Here is a 19,238-nt window from a genome sequence, read left to right as displayed (position 1 = left end):
ATGATCTTTAAAAAAAAAAGACAATGTGACTCAATCTTTTTTTGACTTGTAGATCCAATTGAATCATAAGAAACTTAGCAAATTTCTCCAATTTTTGGTTTTTTAATAAATTTTTTGAATATATACCCTTCTAAATATAAAAAAATTACATTAATGTCCCCATACAGTTGCTATTTGCATCCATTGTAAAGTTGTTATTTGCATGTATACTTTTATAACTTTTTTTGCATATCTACCTATAAGGATATTTCCATTATTTTAGTTTATATGCATATAGTAATTTTATGACGATATTCATATAATTTTATATATTTAAAAGGTTATACATGCAAAAAAAAAAAAAAAAAAAATTAAGTCAATTCAAGATTTTAGCCGTGAATTCTGCTGCTTCTCAAGTGTGCTTGATACTAATGTTTTTCCACCAAATCAAAGACAAGATAAAGACAACTTTAAATTACAGTCATTTGTAAGGAATACGGAGCGCAGGAGCATGGTCAGAGCTCGTTTGGAATTTTCCCACTTCCCAGGCGAGCAGGGCCAGCACATTGAGACATCAACGCCACGGAATCGTATCCATCGGCCTTTTCACTGACGACTTTCGACGTTTATCCGCTTGAAACTGGACCCTCTCAGACTTGGCATTCGCCATCTTCTGCCCTGTCCTTGGTCTCATACTATTTATCAGCAAATCTCTTCCTCTTTCTCGGTCACCATGCAGTGGATGTCTCTGGCATCTCGGTTTGTGCCCAAAATCTCCGTCGTAATAAATTGATTCTGAGAATTGGTCGATGTAATATTAAAGTATTCTAATGATTAAGTATTATAACTGACATTTTAGAATAATAAATAATTATAATCATATTATACATCATAATTTTCCCCCTTTTTTTTTTGATTCCCATATATTGATTGAGATCCCAAAATATTTTTCCCCATATTTTCACAACTTCACATCTCAGTCAAGCGATCTCATTTAGTTTTTTCCCATATGTTACATGTAGCTCGTTTTATTGTCCAATAGAAATGGCGTTACATTGTCCACATCTTTCGAAGTGTGAGCGTCCATTAAGATTAAAAACTAATCATAATTAAAGACTGCCCATCATTGGAAATTAAAACTATACCATCCATCTTGAGATAACCTTGTGAACCTATGTTGGGATTGGATCCAATCCACCACACCCCCTATGAATTGCATTCCCATGCACATATATATGAATGTGACTCACAAAATCCCTTAATTGTTCTCCCTAGCGGTTAAGGGAGGTTTATAAGTTTCTAGGAACTCGACAACTAAAACAACCCTCTAGTATGAGTCTTCCCCTAGGCCTCTTTTAGTAGGATTTAGCAGTAATTGATCCTCAATGCTCTTCACTCTATAGTTATGTCGGATAGCGACACTGATACAGGGGATCAAACTGATTCGCCAAATCTCCATCAACTTAGTAAGAATTCATGCAAATCCTCTATGATTATAAAGGATCAAAATGATTTTCCAAATCTTATTAAACTTGGAAATGATTCTTCAAATTTTCACAAGAAGTCAAACAAATCTTCTATGATTACGTGACTATTATAGCAACATAAGAGATTCTTTCCTCTTATATCGAAAAGATTTTTCTATTATTTCTTATTTAAATTTTAAATATAATATTTTTTTGTAATTTTGATGATATATAGAGCCATATACTGTTATTATAAATATACTGACATACATACTCAATTCTTACATTGAGATTGAGTCACCAAAAGTCTATTATCTTTCACTTTTGTCTATGCCCACCCTCCATGCATGTATATTTATCAAGAAAAAAAAACATTCTCTAGGATGCAATGATAGTCCAATAGAGGAGCCATTCCGCTCTTTTTTTTCCCCTTTTAGTACAAGATGAGCTATTCTACTTGGGATCCTACTCATAGACCGAGGAACCATGGCTATGCTCGATGGCTGCCCATTCCTCAGCACTGTCATATATGACACGTAAGGGTACCTTATTTGATGACCATCCATCTCCTAATAGTATCCATCGAGCACTGCATCGCGTGCTAACCGCACACAACAGTGGATCTATTCTTCTACTCATATTGCTTTTATTTAAAAAAAAAATTCTATATAGAAATTAAGGATCCAAATGCCTAGTGAGTCAAAGCCTTGCTAGCATGGTAGCCAGATCCGCAAAATCCGTCCAAATTGCTAGCAGAAAGGCTTTGGCTTTATATAATGTCATCACGAGGGATCAGGAGTCAACATATTTTACCCTAATTTGTAAAAAATTATAAACTAAGGTTGCTGCTTGGTTAATTAATAGTTTGCAAGGTGGATGTAGGCTTGGTCAACCACATGAATTTGAGTGATAGGGACCTCATGGCGGCTAGGACATGAAATTCTATAGATATCATGAAGATTAAATACTTAACACCAGCAAAAAAATCTTGCTTCATGCTATGGATGTGAGCCGCCCTTCTTGAAGATTCAATTAAAAACCTAACAACTCGCTCATATAGTCATATGGAAAAAATACAAAAAAAAGGAACCATAGGAATGTATATATAGGTCATATCCCATTAAGCCATGTGCCATCAACCGTGATTGTCATTTTGGGAGACCTAAAGAATACTAGTAATAAGTTGAGGGACTGAAAATTACTGATAATAAATTTGAAAGCATCCCTTTAACATGCAATAACATATGAACCTAGTTACCATACTTTTTGGAGGTTTTGAGCTTGCATTTTGAATTGTATGTTTCTGAGGACTGAAATCTAGATAATTAAAGCATGAATGAGTCATCTTCTCTTCCTCTCAAAAAAAATTATTTCATAAGATCTTGAAAAGCTATAAGAAGCGGATTCTTTAACAAAACCAATTATCGATAGTTAATTCTCTGCTACTACTTCGTAGCTTTTAAATTGTCACGCATTGCTTGCTATTTTCCTTTCTCATGTTCTGCAGTTGCCACCACCTTCCTCTTATGTTTTGTAATTGCCACCACTTTAATTCTGTCTAAAATAAATAACCTAGTTTTTCTATAACTAGAACTCTTTGAAAAGCTTTAGTTAGTAAAGTAATTAACAAGTTACGACGGATTTCATAATTGAAATCCTTCACAACCGTGGCCGCTAGTGCTAAGTTGGCATGCCATGATATGTTGGGATTTTTTAGATGGGAGGTGAGCATAAATTTATATCGCCATCCATTTGAGGACCTATTGATTTTAAGAGAAGAGTGATTCAGTAATCATACCGTCTAGGTGGATGGTGCTCCCTAGTTATTTTAACAACATGAAGAAGGGAAACAAAACCTCGCTTGAGTATATGAAAACTAATCATGCAATAGCTTTATTTGCAAACGATCTATAACCTTTCTTCTAGTGCAGTCGAAAATCCTACCGACCAGCCCTTTTTGATAGACAGATGTGATTGAATGCCACATCCATATGGCAAAAAATTCCTTTCACTCCATATAATTTTTCTTAAGAAGAATTGCATCAAGAAATTCTTGCGCTCTTTCCGCATATTGATTAAAAAAAAATACTGTAGCAGTATAGAAATCTCACATGAAAATGTCATACATATAGTACGAAACTGTTCAATGGAACCCATAGTTACTGTGTTAAATTTTGACTGCAACTGACGTACCGATGAAAGAGTTAGATATCCGCCGTATGATTTTTGATATGCTGCCATACATGCATGCACGCATCTTGATATGTTCATCTCCCGACCACCTTTGGCCTTTGCAGAGGGCAAGACGCCAGGGAGTGCACGTAAGCGTGGAATGCTCCATATGCATGCATCTTATCAACGTCTTCGCAGTTGCTGGTCTTGTCGGAGGCAGTCGAATATTAAATTGCTGGGATTGGAATGGCAATTGGATATAGATGACAAGGAAGCACAGCGGCCATTGTTGAGAGGCATGGCCCCCCAGGCCTCGGTACCTTCGCCAAAGCCTATCAAAATCTGACGACCATACATTAAACTAAAATCTCATGCAATGCAATTCACGCGGCACAATAGAGTGACAAAAACGTAGTTGTTTTCAGTTCACATGGTTTGCAAGAATAAAGACCTACAAGATCTATATTTTTCTGAATTTATTCAAAAAGGCGTCCATATATGGATCATGAGGTTGAAGGATGGGTCCAATGCTCCTCGAATCATTTGGTCGTCTAACGCGGCATTTGATCATTTGTTTTCTCGCAAAATACTCAGGATAAAGGGCACACATGTAGATCGTAGATTTGTCATCATCGGTTCAATCACTTATATCATGCTTGTTAAAGCATCACTCATGGTTCATAGAATGTTGAATGATTAAAGAATTTAGCATGCATCAAGTCTGTCCTGTTTTCGTTAGGTCAAACACCCCGTTGATGACAGATTTCATGCATCCATAGATATGACGACAAGGGCCGCGCGCGCGTTGTTCCATCGGTTTCACTTTTGAGATGGAATCTGGCCAAATTCCACAGCCTACTTCGAGTAGGAGATGGACCATTCATCCCTGGCTAGCCTCAATCCTCATGGTGGTCCTACAGAGATGGGTTAAAAAAGGCAAATAGGACGCCCTTCGTTGATGAGATCTGCCTTGGTATGATGAAAGGAAATCACGACAGTTTCTGCCAATCTTCCGCCATCTTCCACTGCCTTTTGCGTTTGCCTAATGAGAGTACCTATAGCTTGTTACATGAGCTTAATATTTTTTGAGAACCCATGTGGATGAATATTTAGTTCCACATCAACTATGTACTAATTAACATCTTCTAGCCAGTATGTATGAGTAAAGTTCTAAATTGTTACAAATAGTATTAAAGTGGATCCATTCCCTAACCTATATAGATTAGAAGATACTGCAACACAGGCATATTTAAACTGGTCAAAATTAATTGTAGTATTTGAATATATTTGGATTCTTAACTGGGTGAAGATGGCAGATCTTAAATAGAAGGAGCATTTAAGGATCTGTGCAAGTGAATGTTTAGTCCTACATCGATTATGTACTGATTAGATTTATTGGTGAAGTTTTAGATTATTACAAATGTTTGTTAATTAGCTATGTGATTATTTGCGGCATGTTAATAGTCAAATTTAACCCTATTTGTGAAATCTTTGTTCGCCGCATACATTTGTTTTCTTCGTACCACGGCCCATGCAATCTCTCTTTTTTCTTTTTTTTTCTTTTTTTTTGGTATATAAAAGAAGAAAGAGGGAAACTAACCCCACCCGCGTAGCAGCCCTCACTGAGCCCCTTTCCACCAGAAAATGTTCCATGTGAGTAGAAAGTTTCTCATACTCTCTTCGACCCGTGGGTTGTTCAATATGTGAGTAAGTCATCCAGCACCACCTCAGTATTCAGAGGACTAGTAGTGCTTCCAACGGACAAGTCAGATGGAAGGCATCCAATTCTCATATTTAATCGTCGTCCATGCGTTTGGCATATGAAAAAAAAAAAAAAAAAAAAAAAAAAAGTCTCATTCTACCATCTCGTAGTATGCAATCTCTCTTTCACATGCGCAGACAACCACCGTTGCAGCCTTGAGTACAACAACTGTTATTATTAATGCAAAACAGCTATTGTGACCTTTCGAGGTACCCTGAGGACATGCACATAATCTATTATTTGTCTTTGTTTGAACCATCACGTCTGTCTTTTCTTACGAGGAGCCACTTCTTTCATTTCTGTGGGAAGATGGCGGTTCTTGCGGTTGTCTTTTTGAATCTTTTGATAAGAGTGCTGCTGCAATGCAGATATCTTCCTCATTACGGTTTATAGGTCTGGCCTTAATGCTGGTAGTTTAGGTCAAGACAGTCTAATAAAAAAAAAGATAGATCTTGATCGAAATAAGCTTTGGTCAATCATTGGTTATCACCCACCTACCCCCGTCCCCGCAAAACAAGAAGCGAAAAAAAGGCAGGGGGTCACCCTAGCATCAGTGATTAGGTGACAATATTTGTAAGGTTCTATATAATTTATATGATCATATTTTTTAAGCAAATTTAGACTTGCTTACCTAGTTAAGAGATTGTCAGTTTTGTTATTCTTCTTTACTTCATGCCAAGAAGGTATTGGAAGAACAATTTAGAACAGTTATTTTCTGGATTAAAGTCAACAAATTGTTTATGGATGGATACACATCCATTACTGTTGGACATTTGGAGATTAATAGTATGTAGTTAAATATATTTTAAGAGAGGTTAATAGGATAGTTGATTGGATGGCATTCTTTAGTGCTGATTTTAAGAGGTCATCGGTTTTGTTTTTCTTCTTTCTTTTATGTGAGGAAGGTATAAAAAATAAAAATATATTTAAAATATTTTTGAAAACTAGAATAGAAGAAATCTTGGCCGAAATCATGATGGACGCAAGATTCAGCATCAACCCTAAAAGGCTTCACCAATTACACTAGCTGGCATCCCCAATATATATCTAAAATATTGTATCATTCATATGAGATGCTCTGGCGTAAATTCTTTGCACTGCATAAATTTTTCATAAAATTGAGACTATGGATGTACCGAGTTACATCATCTTTATGCAAGGTTTCTAACTTGGCACACATAAAATCTAGGTCTGACGGTGAAAAGTCACTGATTTCATACACTAAACATTAGTTGTAATAGAAGTGATTAGTGGCCATAAACCTCCAAGACTAATAAGTGAAAGGAGTCATGCATATAATTCATGTGCAATGGTGCTATTGCCATGGAGATCAATTTTATTTTTCTTATATGTTCGTCCATTTGTCCTCATCCCCTTGATTCAGAATTAAGAATTATGTTTTGTATCTTTTCTAGGCAACTTCAGCATCCTTATGCATATCACAGTTACTTACACCCTAAATGCATAGTGACTGATTTAGGTTAATGATTGAAACCACGCATCATGTTTCACGTCCCAATACATATGTTGGCTAATGGTAGAATGAGTATATAGTTTCCAATCATTGGTAAACGCATTTTACTCTCCAAATATTGAAATGCATCGACATTGTGATCACTTGATGTATAGTTTAAAATAGTCTTTAAATCATGTAAAAATTTATTTGTTGAAATTTTTATGATATAATATACTGATGTGTGATCATGAAACAAAAGTTTTACCATGCATTTTGGCATTCAAAGTTGGAAAAAATAATCATGCCTTGAGAAGCTACAACCATCCATTAATCTGTCGATAGCATTTTTTTTTTCTTTTTCTTTTTTGCTTTTTCTGAGAGCAGGGAGGGGTAGCATAGAGAAACATATATAGGTTACACTTGATAACAACAAACTCACTAAAGGAATGCATTAGCTTAAGGTATGAAAGGTACCTTTTCCTTCCGTCTAAAGAAGATTAAAGGAGGGTGAAGGTGTGGGGTAAAAAATATAGGTTACATTTGATACAACAAACTCCCCTGTAGGGATGGATTAGCTTAAGGTACCATAGGTACCTCTTCCTTCGGTTTAAAGAAGAATAAAGAAGAGCAAGTAGATAGTTTAGAACAATTTGTAAACAGTCAATGCCCTACTACCCACTTAACCTGATTAATCCGAATAAAACTATCAAAAAGATGGAATGACCTAATTTTGGAATGGCCATTCTTTTTGAAAAAATGATGGAAATGACAGCTCTTGCATTGAAACCTGGAGTCCCTCCCATGGTCGAGGAGATGCCAAGTAGTTTCCCGATCCCGAGACCAAATATAACCAATATTTATCCTTATTTCATAGAATAAAAATATCTATGTAGTGCTTCAGTTTCCAAATTGACACCTTTGTTATTAGGGCCGAGAGTATCTTCTATGCGAGGTATATTCGAGGTATATACTAGGTGCAGATTTTCTAGAAATGTAGCTCCTTCCGAGCTACCTATATTTATCGGAAGACAAACAGTGTGACTGACTAAATAGCCTCCTTTGCAGTATATCACTGAGAAGAATTTCTTCGAAAGAACCAAATGAATGTTTCTTATTCTTTTCACTAACTTCTGATTTCTGATTTTATTGACTACACTCATATATATATATATATATATATATATATATATATATATATATATATATATATATATATATATATATATATATATATATATATATATATATATATATCCTATGAGACGCTATTGTACCAAAAAAAAAAAAAAACATTATTGAGCCGTTCATTGCTCGTACCTTGTGTTGAACTTTAGAATGTCCAAGTTAAAACTTGGTTCCATCCTTTTTTTCCCGGAGAAAGGGAGGGATCTACCCACATTATCCAATTATCAAAGTCCAAAGAGGAATCACTGTTTAAAACAAGAACCCAAATCTCAGGCCCAAAGAGTATGACCATTAAAGCAATCTCCAATTCACGGATTAAATGTTATAATCCAAATTGGGCTGAACTTAGCAAGGCATGCACTAAATGTTATAATAAAAAAATCAGTTTTATAAATTTTCGCTGAAATCTCTCATAAATATGTTCAGATAAGTATGATGCACTATTATATAAACTGAATTACATAAATTGAGGAGACTTAGCCTGGAACAAGTCATGCTTAATTGGTGGAACACACGAGCGCCAGAGGAACTAGAGCGTTAACCTTTGATTAGTTACACACGATTCGAGCAAGAGATACATCATGTTCATAAACAAAGGATCCATGAAAAAAATAGCAAACACACAAGCCGCATGCATACAAGTCAATGAGAGAATATCTTCGATTTCCATTACCACTTCACTACAAAGCCTCAGATATTTTCTTTATTTTTTGATAAAATAATATTTAAGCGAACTTGACCCCGTCAATCTCATTCAGCTCAACTTGTTGGCATTTCTCTTTCTAAGTTTCAATGGGAGGGGTAGCAGCACACCCACCGTATTTCTCACAAAGACGTCATTATAGCTTGCACAACAAAAATCAGAACCCGGCAACAAGAAAAGGTTGATCTTTACCACTTAATTTATAAAATGAAGTGGTTATGCTCCGCAACTGCGTTTTCAATGCCCAAAGAGATCAGCAGAAAGTAATCTATTATATCACGCCTGTCCTGAGAGCTCCCGTGAAATAAAAGAAACCCTTCTCTCGCAAAACACTTCAAACACATCCATCAGCACGACTTCTTTCCCTTCGAAACAAATATTATCACCATCATCTATTCACATAAAGTATATAAGGCATCTTGATGACGTTACTGGTTATTCCAAGTGACTGGAAAGCATCAAGGGAAGCTTCGTTCTTTTGTCATGGTTGCGAAACAAGAGAACCTCTTAATAAGGATCGCCTAATCTATTAGGAAATCATGCTCAACCATTCCGAAAATTTCAGTTCAAGGACTGGAACCGATGGGGGGAGAGAGCCACCAACACCAACAATCAGACCAGCCTACGGCTATAATGGACACCACCAACAACGCCGTTACAAGCATCCGTCAACTTGATGACAAAAAAAAAGAGATTAGACAGGTGCAGATTGAAAATCACCAGATAATCAATCACGCAAATAGTAAATAAATAGAAAAGGACAATGCACTGCATACCTTCATAGTCAATTCAGAGACTGCAAATGATGGCAGAGAAAATGGATGGCTAGGGATATATGCTTACCTACCCTGAACATTTAAAAAAGGATGTAAGTGTCACAGAAAGTTGAGAGATGAATTGAAGAAAAGAACATTGCTGGACACGAATCAATCCATTATCTTTGCATACAAGTTTCTGATCTCACTATACATTGGTAAAGAAAGACACCGAACAGCTACGCTATCATCTCAATCCAAAGTGAAAAAATGATTTGACACATATCAACCCATTATATATGCATTACATTCAATCCTCATCAGAATCCACTTTCTGCTTTTTCCATTTGTATGCAGCTTCCAATATTTTCAGATTTGGAGCTATTGCCACTTCATCAGGGAATATGTAGTCAATATATTCCTCAAAACTGCATAAAATTCAACTAATGTCAGCTCAATCTTCTTATGGAGGAAAAACGGAAAAGATACAAGCCAAAATTTCACAAGCAATTATGAATCAAAAGTAATTTAAAAACAGAAGACAATAAGCATACCCTGCAGGAGTCCCATCTTCAGTAGATATGGCCCTCTTCCTCTTTACCTTCCTGGGTAACTTCTTTTGGACTGAACTGACATCCCCAAGATTTCCAAAACTACTCTCAAAATTCAACCACTCCTCCAAGAGCATCCCCCTTTCCTCCTTTAACTCAGGGGCAGCCGTTCTGAAGTAGTCGAATGCCCTCTCAAAAACACCTGGTAGAAAGGAGAAAGTTGAAGTTATCTCCATCTTAGAATTACAAACAAAGCAAACTTTAATTTCATTTTTCATCTAATGTACCTCGGCATCGTTGGATGCACTCCAATTGCTGCTCATGACGAGAGATATCATCACTGCTTTCCTGAGCCTCCCCATCCACCTCTTCATCTTCCATACCAGCTGAATCCTCAAACTTGGCATAACTAATCCATACCTTCAAGTGTTTTGTTCGATCAAGTAACCTCTCATAGAGTTGCCTTGTTCTCTCGTATTCACCCTCTGATATCTCGAAGTCAATGTAAGCCTGCAATGCAAGGTGAGAAACAGATGATGCTGCATCAAGCTATGGATGGCAGTATTGGCAATACAGATATATCATATCCTCACTTGAGATAGATTTCCATATTCACTTGATTATGTAATTAACTACAGAAACCCATTGAATGCATGGTTGACAAGGCTTGTACATCACTAAAGCAGCGCTCAAGTTTCAACTCCATAGAAAAAACAAAGTTGGATGATATTATTTGCATGATGCATTAAAGAACCCAATAATGGAATGAATAGAGATTTTACATGCAATCAATAATTCACTGAGGCTGACGCTGAAAATAAATAACAGAGAAATCAAAGTAAGAAAACTAAACGAGACACGATCTAAAAAGGACCAGTACCTAGTAGGTTGTGCTTGTCCAACATTGTTATATGCAAAGTTATTCAGGATTTTTCGCCTGTGTCTCTTCGTCCGGCAATGATGCACCACCATTGAGGCCTTTGTGCCTTTAGCCAAATGTAACAAGTGAAGAGATTCTCTACATTTGTTAGGTTAGGTCGAGGCAGACACCAAGTCACCAGGTGGTGTCATTCAACCCTCTCAAAGACCAAAAGCCACCTATATCGAATGATACTATGCCTTTGGAGTTGTGGTTAGGTAAAAGTTACCCTATCAACCTCTATCTCCAAGGTGATCTCCTCTTCTTTATTAGGGAATACTTAAAATCTAAGGAGCTTAGACTTCCACCAAACATATGTTAGGAATACATACTACTATTACTATTACTAGAAAATGATCTAGAAAAAGATAAAGGGAAAATAGAAGACTCCAAGAATCTCTTTTTTTCCCAGAAATTATAAGATGAACTTCAGATCATATAATTTAGAAATTTAAACTCTGCAATCATCGTAATTTTTTTCTGATACACTGAACTTATCAACACCTTCTTATCATATATTATATTAGACAAAGCCACAATTCATAAGCACAAAAGAAAGCTCCAAGTCCTTATGGCTAATTTTGGGTCATTGGGAGGCTGGACAGTGATGAGAAGTAGAACATACACCCAAAAAAATGAAAAAGGTTTCCTTCGTCACAAGATATTTGACACTCAAGAATTAGAACACAGTTACTTATAAGAATGCTAAAGATGAATAACAAACCAGAGATATATATATAGAAACAAAGTGGGCCCACATAGGTACAGGAATCGCGAACAAAGGATATTATTGAACCAAGAGGTTATACTATGAGACAGTAATGACCTTATATAAATTGGCAAGTATATCGGAACGAAAATATTGGTCCATCTAATTTTTTATATCTGATTTAGATCATTTTTAACACTCAAGCACCCAATTTCTTTTGCAAGATCAAACACAAGAATAAGTGGAGGTATGTGTTCAAAAATCCATCAATCTAACTCAACCCATCCAATTTAAATTGATAAGGTGTACTCAAAAGGAATAGCTCCAATATGATATGACTTCAAAAATAAATAGAGAATCTGCAGATCCCAACTTTGATTTAATTAGCGGAGGGTTGACAGTCATGATCCCAACTTTGATTTAATTAGTGGAGAGTTGACAGTCATGACCCCAACCTTGATTTAATTAGTGGAGCTGACGATCCCAAGCCCAGATGAGAAATGTGGAGGGGTGACACCACCTATTATATGCGATAAAAAGTGGGCAAGAGTTGGGTAGGTCATTGTCCATAAGCGATCCGCTACAACATGACATGTTTGTAGTGACAAATGAGCACGGTCTGGTTAGCTTGTCTATAAAGGACCAGCTATAACGTGGCATAGTTTCAGAGACAAATGAGTAAAGGCTGGTTAGGTCATTGACCAAAAACAACCAGCCACATGTAGAAAAAACAATATTCCTTGCTTACAAGAAAATAAATAGAAAGGTAGTAAATCCAAAGATATAGAGGATGGTTATAAACTAGTATATGTATGCAAGGATAATAAAAGAAATAGTGTAGGAATGGTAGCAGATAAAGAAATGAAAGATAAAATTGCAGATATAAAATAGATAACTTATATGTTAATAGTTATTAAATTAGCTTTAGATGAGAAGATTATTAATGTAGTTAGTACTTATGCACCACAAGTAAGCCTAATGGCGAAGACTAAACAACAATTTTGGAAAGAAATGAACAGATTGATGCCAAGTATTCTTGAAGGACAAATGGTACTTGTAGGTAGTGACTTAAATAGGAATATAAGGAAGAGCAACATAGGATATGAGAGAGTACATGAAGGATTTAATTTTATGGATAGAAATTTAATGGGCGATTCAATTCTTGAGTTTGCAATAGCTTATAACCTAGCAATTGCAAACGCATTTTAAGAAGAGAGATGTGCATTTAGTAACCTTTAAGAGTGGATCAAATTTACTACAAATAGATTATTTTTTTATCAAGTGGAGAGAAAGATCAACATGTAAAAAGTATACGGCAATACCAAGAGAAGACGGGAAAAAAAGAAATTAATAATTGACCAAAGATAAGAGAGTGAAACTTAAATTTAAAAAAAAAAAGGATATTCTATAGAGATAAATTACTAAAGGAGAGAAATTGAAACTTAAAGATGGAACCAAATAACATATAGGATCAAATGGTCAATTGTACCAATAGGGTAGTTAAAGGTGTTATAGAAGAGCCAAAAGCGAAAAGAGAGACAAAACTTGGTGGTAGAATAATGGCATACAAGAGGCAATTAGAATAAAATGAATCTGCTTTAAACAATGGCGAAAAAACAAATAATGATTAATGACAAAGATTTTATGATATATAAGGAGGCTAAAAAGACGCAAAAATGCTAGTAAGACTAAAGATATAGTGTATGATATTTATATGATAGATTTGGCTCAAAAAAATATAAGAATAATATTTGTAAAATATCTAAAGCTAGAGAGAGAGAATCTAAAGACACTGATCAAGTTAGATGCATTAAAAGTAAGGATAATAAGATATTAGTGAAAAGATAAGGAAATTAAAGAAAGATGGAGATATCATTTTAAAAATTACTAAATGAGGATTCTGCCTGGAATATTATGTGATAGATGAAGATATACATAATCTAATTTTAGTTGGTTGGATGAAGTAGATAGGTCCAAGTAGATAGGTCCACTTGGAATGTTATGTGAGATGTGCATATATTGAAAATTTAAAGAAAAATTTAATAAAACATTAGCATGCCAACATTGTATGGTTCAGAGTATTGATTGAAAGTAATGGGAAATTGATTGAGAGGGTGGGCACATATACAACAAAGATCTGGCCGGGTTCTAGAAATGAGAGGTACTTTGCTTTGTGTTGAAAGTGATAAGAAAAGGAGAGGAAAACCTAAGGTGACACGAATAGAAGTTACAAGAAAGGACATGGAGAAACTTGGAATAACATTAGCGATAGGCCTAAATAGGAATAGCAAATGAGGATCCATAAAGCCAATCCTAAATAATTAAGAAAAGGCTAGATGGCCATGGTTTGATTTAATTAGTGGATTTAAAGGACTAAGTCACACTTAACATGGTTACAGGAGTTTAAAAAGGACTTTCAGATCCTTCCATGGCTTCAAGTATCTGTGGTAAGAGTGAGACAATTGTCCAAGGTGAACAACTTCACTCTCGACTTGCACCCATGGCAACCACAATGTAGAATAATGGTTTAAAGTGTCTAAATTCAATCCATCGTTTACTACGCCCCTAATCAACCATTGTGGTAACCCTCTTTTCTTTCCTAACATATTTTTGCAGAGCATGCAATTATCTCAATGGTTTATCAACCCACCGATGCCCAACAACACAAGGGCCATAACACATACTTATTTAGCTCCCTCCATTCTTCCATCTAGATGAAATAATCGACCATTGTGTTAGACCATTTTTTCTTTCCTAACAAATTTTTGCGCAGCATGGAAATAACTCAATGGTTTATTAACTCATCAATGCTCAACAACACAAAAATGGGGCCATAACACATACTTATTTAAAGATGTTAGGTAAAATGGGATGAAAATTCTAGCTTGGTAAATTAAGGCCCGAATAGACAAAATTAGAAATTCTCTCAACTACAGATGGTAAGATTCTATCTGGATTATAGAGTAGGAATCAAAGATGTTATTATAGAATGATGTTATTATAGAAGGATAATTTGCCGTTTGTAAATAAAAACGTATGCTACGAGGACTCTTAACCAAAAAAGAGTAAAGGTAACATTATCCTAATCATAAACAACCAAAAAGATGTAGCCTCTTTACTATTTCAGGTCTATTTCATTGTCCAAGTGTCTGGTAGGAATTGATTTTTTGTTAGAATCGACAACTTACTTTGGTGAAATTCTTTTTCTAGCTTCTCTTGATGGCCATTTTCAAGACATTCATTTTCCGCATATTTTTCACTTGGATTACATTTTATATGCCATTTTACACCACCATATTAAAATATGGTTATGATACATTACAGACTAGAACTTCAAATCGATTCGTGACGGCTCAAACAGTACAATACATGAAAGGAAGGCAACAACAAATAAGGTTAGAAAAACTACATACCTTCCACAACAACTCCGGCATGTCCAATGCAGGTTGAGCAATCGCAAGTTCAAATATTGATCGAGCACGCTCTGTCTCACTTAATGATCTTTCCAATTCAGCATACTTGCTCCAAGCATAGCAGTTTGCAGGAGCCCACTCAAGATACTTCTCATATAGGGTTCTGCAGCGGTTGATATTTCCTAGCTGGAGCTCAATCTCAATGTACTTCTTAAAGATCTAAGGAAAGTAGAGCATTAGGCCAAGAACCAATGGTAATATCATGAAGCATTACACACTCTCTTCATAACAGTACCATAACAAGAAGGAAAAATATGATACATACCTTATCTTTTGGAGCCATTCCAATTGCATTGCCTAGGATTTGGCGTGCAGCCTTAAGATTTTTTTGCCTTATCTCAAACTGGGCTGCCAGGAGCCAAATTTTCGCAAATGAAAATTTCTTGTGAGGAATCAATTTAATGCATTCCCTATGGAAGCAAAATAAATTGACATTATTTAATGTCTGAGCATCAAAAAAACAAATAACAAAATGTATTTATTCCTAAATAAATGAAAAAGAGAATTCTACACATAGCAACATAACAAAGTAATAATTAATAGTTATCATGCATACAAAGTTCCACAAGCAGATAAAAAGTTGTTCTACAAATACAAGAAATTGATAACGCATATATTGCAAATAAATAGTCGAGTTAATAATTAGTTGTTCTAGTGAAGAGCAATTAAGCCTTCTTCCTAGATATTGTACCAAAATCTTACTAACCACAAACCTTTATAAAAAAGTAGATGCACTGTGAACCCTCTCCTTTACATTTTTCATAATTTCTTCGAAAAATATGTTTACACCACTCCCTTTCCTACAACAATCACTTACAAATGTATCAAGGTTAAAACTAGAGAATCAAACAAAAAATAAAAGCAATTGAGCTACTCACAATCTGCATATTTTTAAGAATATTTTGGTCATGCAATTGTCTTCAGCCTTCATCTCAGTTCTCATTCCAAAAAACTTACAGCTGTTGACAATGCCTTCCATCTTGTTGTGGTATTTACAGCAAAAGCAGAATCACAGTCAACCCTCCAGTTGAAACACATTACACCTATTTTAACTACGATCTCCTTGCTATCACATTCTAAAGCCATTCACACAATAAATAGACTTTTCATCAAATCCCAACCCAACTTATACCCCATGTAACAAGATGTAAAGCCTCATATATTCAGCAAAACTCTACCTACCCTCCAATAAAAATTATGCCAACTACTCTTCAATCTAATTAGCATAAAGCTAAATTGCTTATAAACCAATAAAAAGTAACATGTGGATGTTAGGCACATAGCATCAACTCAAGTACTCACCTCTCCGACCATGCCTACTCCTACGTTTCTACAGGTATTATAGCTCAATCAGATGTGAATGAACAATGACTAAAGTTGTTCCCTAAGTGGAACTAAGCATGGATGCTTTTCCTATAATATATATGGGCTTTGTTTTAAAGCTATTTTTTTAATAAAAAAAAGAAAATATAAGGATCTAGTATTTACATATATGTAGAGATTGTTTCCAAACTAATTGAGAGGATAGCCTCTACTTCAATCCTTTCATACATATGCTAACACCATGTCAGGGAAAAAAAACTCTAAGTTTTAATATTTTAGAATAGATGTATGTTTATCCAATAAAGGTAGGAATTTTTAACCTGTAAACCTCTCTAGTCCTCTCCATATCTCCAGCATCAAGCTCTTCATACAACGCATAATTTATCCTGTATAGAATGATTCAACAAAATAAACCATTGAAATACACCAATCATCAGCAAAATCTTTTTATATAAAACAAAATCCTATCATTCTTACCACAAATAGATGTATCGCTGCCAGTACCGCTTCTCTGCTGCTGGAGGCACATTAGCAATCGCCCTCTCATAAACTTCCCTAACCATCTCCTTATTCCCGACACTCTCCTCCAGCCTAATATAATCGAACCACGAGTCATAATTTAGTGGATTTTTCCTTACCTCCTCCTCGTACTGGAACCTCCTTTTTCCCACGATGGCATCCTCAATCCCTTCCCTGTCCCCATACTGCTTCTCGAATGCAACGAATTTTTTGTACAAGTCCTCAGCGCGGCCCTTGGGGATGTGGTCGAGTGAGAACTTGTAGATGCATCGGGCACGCTCCACCTCCTTGCACCGTTCCTCAAACTCAGCGAAAGCAACGAAGAGCTGCTCAACTTCTTCGTCCTCGGAGAGGAGGTCAACAGCACGCTCATATACAGCACGGGCCCGTGGAACCTCGCCGTTCTTCATCTCGAACTTGGCAAAGCGGATGAACGCGTGGGGGCGGGGGTGGCAGGCGACAAACCGCTCGTAGATGGCGCGGGCGCGGTCGACCTCGCCGTATCGCAGCTCAAATTTGATGTACGAGAGCCAGCCCTGGGCATCAGGCTGCCAGGACATCCAGCGCTCAAAAACCTGGCGGGCGCCGGCGACGTTGCCGAGCATCTCCTCCATGTGGATGTACTTGTACCAGAGCTGGTCGACACGGGGGAGAAGGGAGACGGCGCGGTCCCAGACGTTGCGGGCATGGTTGACGAAGCGGTTGCGCATCTCGAACTCGGCGTACTTGAGCCAGAGCGTGTGGTTGCGGTAGTCGACCTCGAGGGCGCGCTCCCAGACGGAGCGGGTGCGGGCGAAGTCCTTCTGGGACTCCTCCCAGGCGGCGTACTTCACCCAGACGCCGGTGTGCCATCGGACGCGGCGGATTTGGTCCTCGAACTCCTTGCGCTTGCGGAGTCGGTAATCGGAGAGCTCATAGACGTCCGTGATCTTCTGCTTGGGAGGGCGGATCTCGGGCTCCTGCCGCTCCCGGGCCTCCCGGAGGATCTGCTCGGCGGTGATCTGGATGGGGGCCGGAGTCTTGTTCTTCACGCGGGTCGGACGGGGGAGCTTCACCTCCGTGTCGCGCTTCGTCAAGAACCCAAGGTTCGGATCCGCGTCCTTCGCCGATGCCATCCTTGTTTCGTCGATCTGTCTCCCTCTGTCTCTGTTTTCTCTGCTCAATGCAGGAGAAGTATAAGAGATTAGGGATTGGGTCACGGGCAGCAGGGAAGGAGGTCGAGAAGACGAGGGCAAGGAGGGTTTCGGGGAGGGTCCGAATTAAGTGGGACGCAGGATATCAAAACCTAGGGTTTTGCTAAGTCCTAGTCGTTGGTTTGTGAGGGGCATAAAAGGAAATCAATTTACAACCGGTTACTGTAATTATTTTTTAACTAAATCACAATTTTCTTTTTTGAAACTCTATATAAATTATAATTACATACAATAATATAAAAAACTATGCTTAACCTACAAAATTTATTTTTATTCAATACTCCAATCCATAACTTACTAAAATGTTAATCAAATCATTAACTTTTAATAGGACCCAAATGCTACATCAAAAAAAAAATAAAGATGACAAAAATAATTTTACAAAAATCTTTCTAAAATTTATGTTTATTACACGTATACCCAATATTTTATAAAAGTCTACACTTACCTTCTTTAAATTGACAGTATTGGTGAAACCATTTATCTACTATAAAAAATCAAAATTACCTTCATAAGAAAATAAGTCTCATTTTTCAATTTTCCAACTCTCGGAACTCTTTGAAGTACTACGTCTTCAAAAGTCTTCTTCTCTTTAAGATTAAGTGTCTACGAGTTCTTTTTCATTTCACCAACCCACCAAGAGTGACTAAAGACAAACTTCCTTCCCAACCGATATCCAACGATGAGTATCCTTTCCGACCAACCTCTGTCCTTTCTAATCAAATTTTTTTCTCGCTTTTCCGCCCACCATATCATAGAGATCGGGGATGCCAGTATATTATTTATTGATTTTAAGTTCTACTTGTCAAATACTATAGACATGATTTGCTAACATTATTGCGGTAAATAAGAATTCCTATATCTACGTATGGAGCTATGATAGCTTTAGGGATCTATCATCAAAATGATCCAATTAGTACATGCGTGAAACTCTTCTTTTTGGAGGGTGCATCAGTTGCAGTTCTATAACTTGGCTTGAACCATGCACAAGCTAGCTCGAGTGATAAACTCCTGATATTAGTTTTCTATAAGAAAAAATTCTAGAAGCATCTACTTATTTGAGAGATATATAT

General features: G+C 36.7%; 1 protein-coding gene across 3 annotated transcripts; it reads right to left on the bottom strand.

Annotated features, from left to right (window-relative positions):
• Positions 1-8,550: 8,550 nt before the first annotated feature.
• LOC103708791 (crooked neck protein, putative / cell cycle protein) lies at positions 8,551-18,270 on the bottom strand. 3 transcript variants are annotated; one of them, XR_604360.6, is made up of 9 exons: positions 16,931-18,252; positions 16,774-16,839; positions 15,396-15,540; positions 15,071-15,289; positions 10,317-10,539; positions 10,033-10,231; positions 9,787-9,906; positions 9,500-9,571; positions 8,551-9,395 (listed from the first exon to the last, which is right to left on the bottom strand). XR_604360.6 is itself a non-coding variant. In XM_008793981.6 (7 exons), exons 1-7 carry the CDS (start codon positions 18,085-18,087, stop codon positions 9,789-9,791), a joined length of 2,127 nt encoding a protein of 708 aa, XP_008792203.4. In that variant the 5' UTR covers positions 18,088-18,270; the 3' UTR covers positions 9,621-9,788. The 3 variants fall into 3 exon arrangements, 1 of the variants encoding a protein (XP_008792203.4); XR_604364.6 differs by having other exon boundaries at positions 8,667-9,395; positions 9,672-9,906; positions 16,931-18,249; XM_008793981.6 differs by lacking the exons at positions 8,551-9,395; positions 9,500-9,571 and having other exon boundaries at positions 9,621-9,906; positions 16,931-18,270.
• Between the last annotated feature and the right edge of the window lie 968 nt (positions 18,271-19,238).

This window comes from Phoenix dactylifera, chromosome 12 (genome assembly GCF_051530095.1).
Source record: "Phoenix dactylifera cultivar Ajwa chromosome 12, Ajwa_hap1_PhDact_Kaust_v1.1, whole genome shotgun sequence".
In the NCBI taxonomy this organism is placed as follows: Eukaryota; Viridiplantae; Streptophyta; class Magnoliopsida; order Arecales; family Arecaceae; genus Phoenix; species Phoenix dactylifera.
The sequence above is the reverse complement of the archived record's forward strand: the minus strand, read 5'-3'. Positions and strand labels throughout refer to the sequence as shown.

Coding starts and splice junctions, on each gene's coding strand:
- LOC103708791 (XM_008793981.6), bottom strand. CDS start 18,087: ATGGCATCGGCGAAGGACGCGGATCCGAACCTTGGGTTCTTGACGAAG. Junction 16,840..16,930: donor CAGCGATACATCTATTTGTG/GTAAGAATGATA, acceptor CATTCTATACAG/GATAAATTATGCGTTGTATG. Junction 15,541..16,773: donor AGGACTAGAGAGGTTTACAG/GTTAAAAATTCC, acceptor TTGCTTCCATAG/GGAATGCATTAAATTGATTC.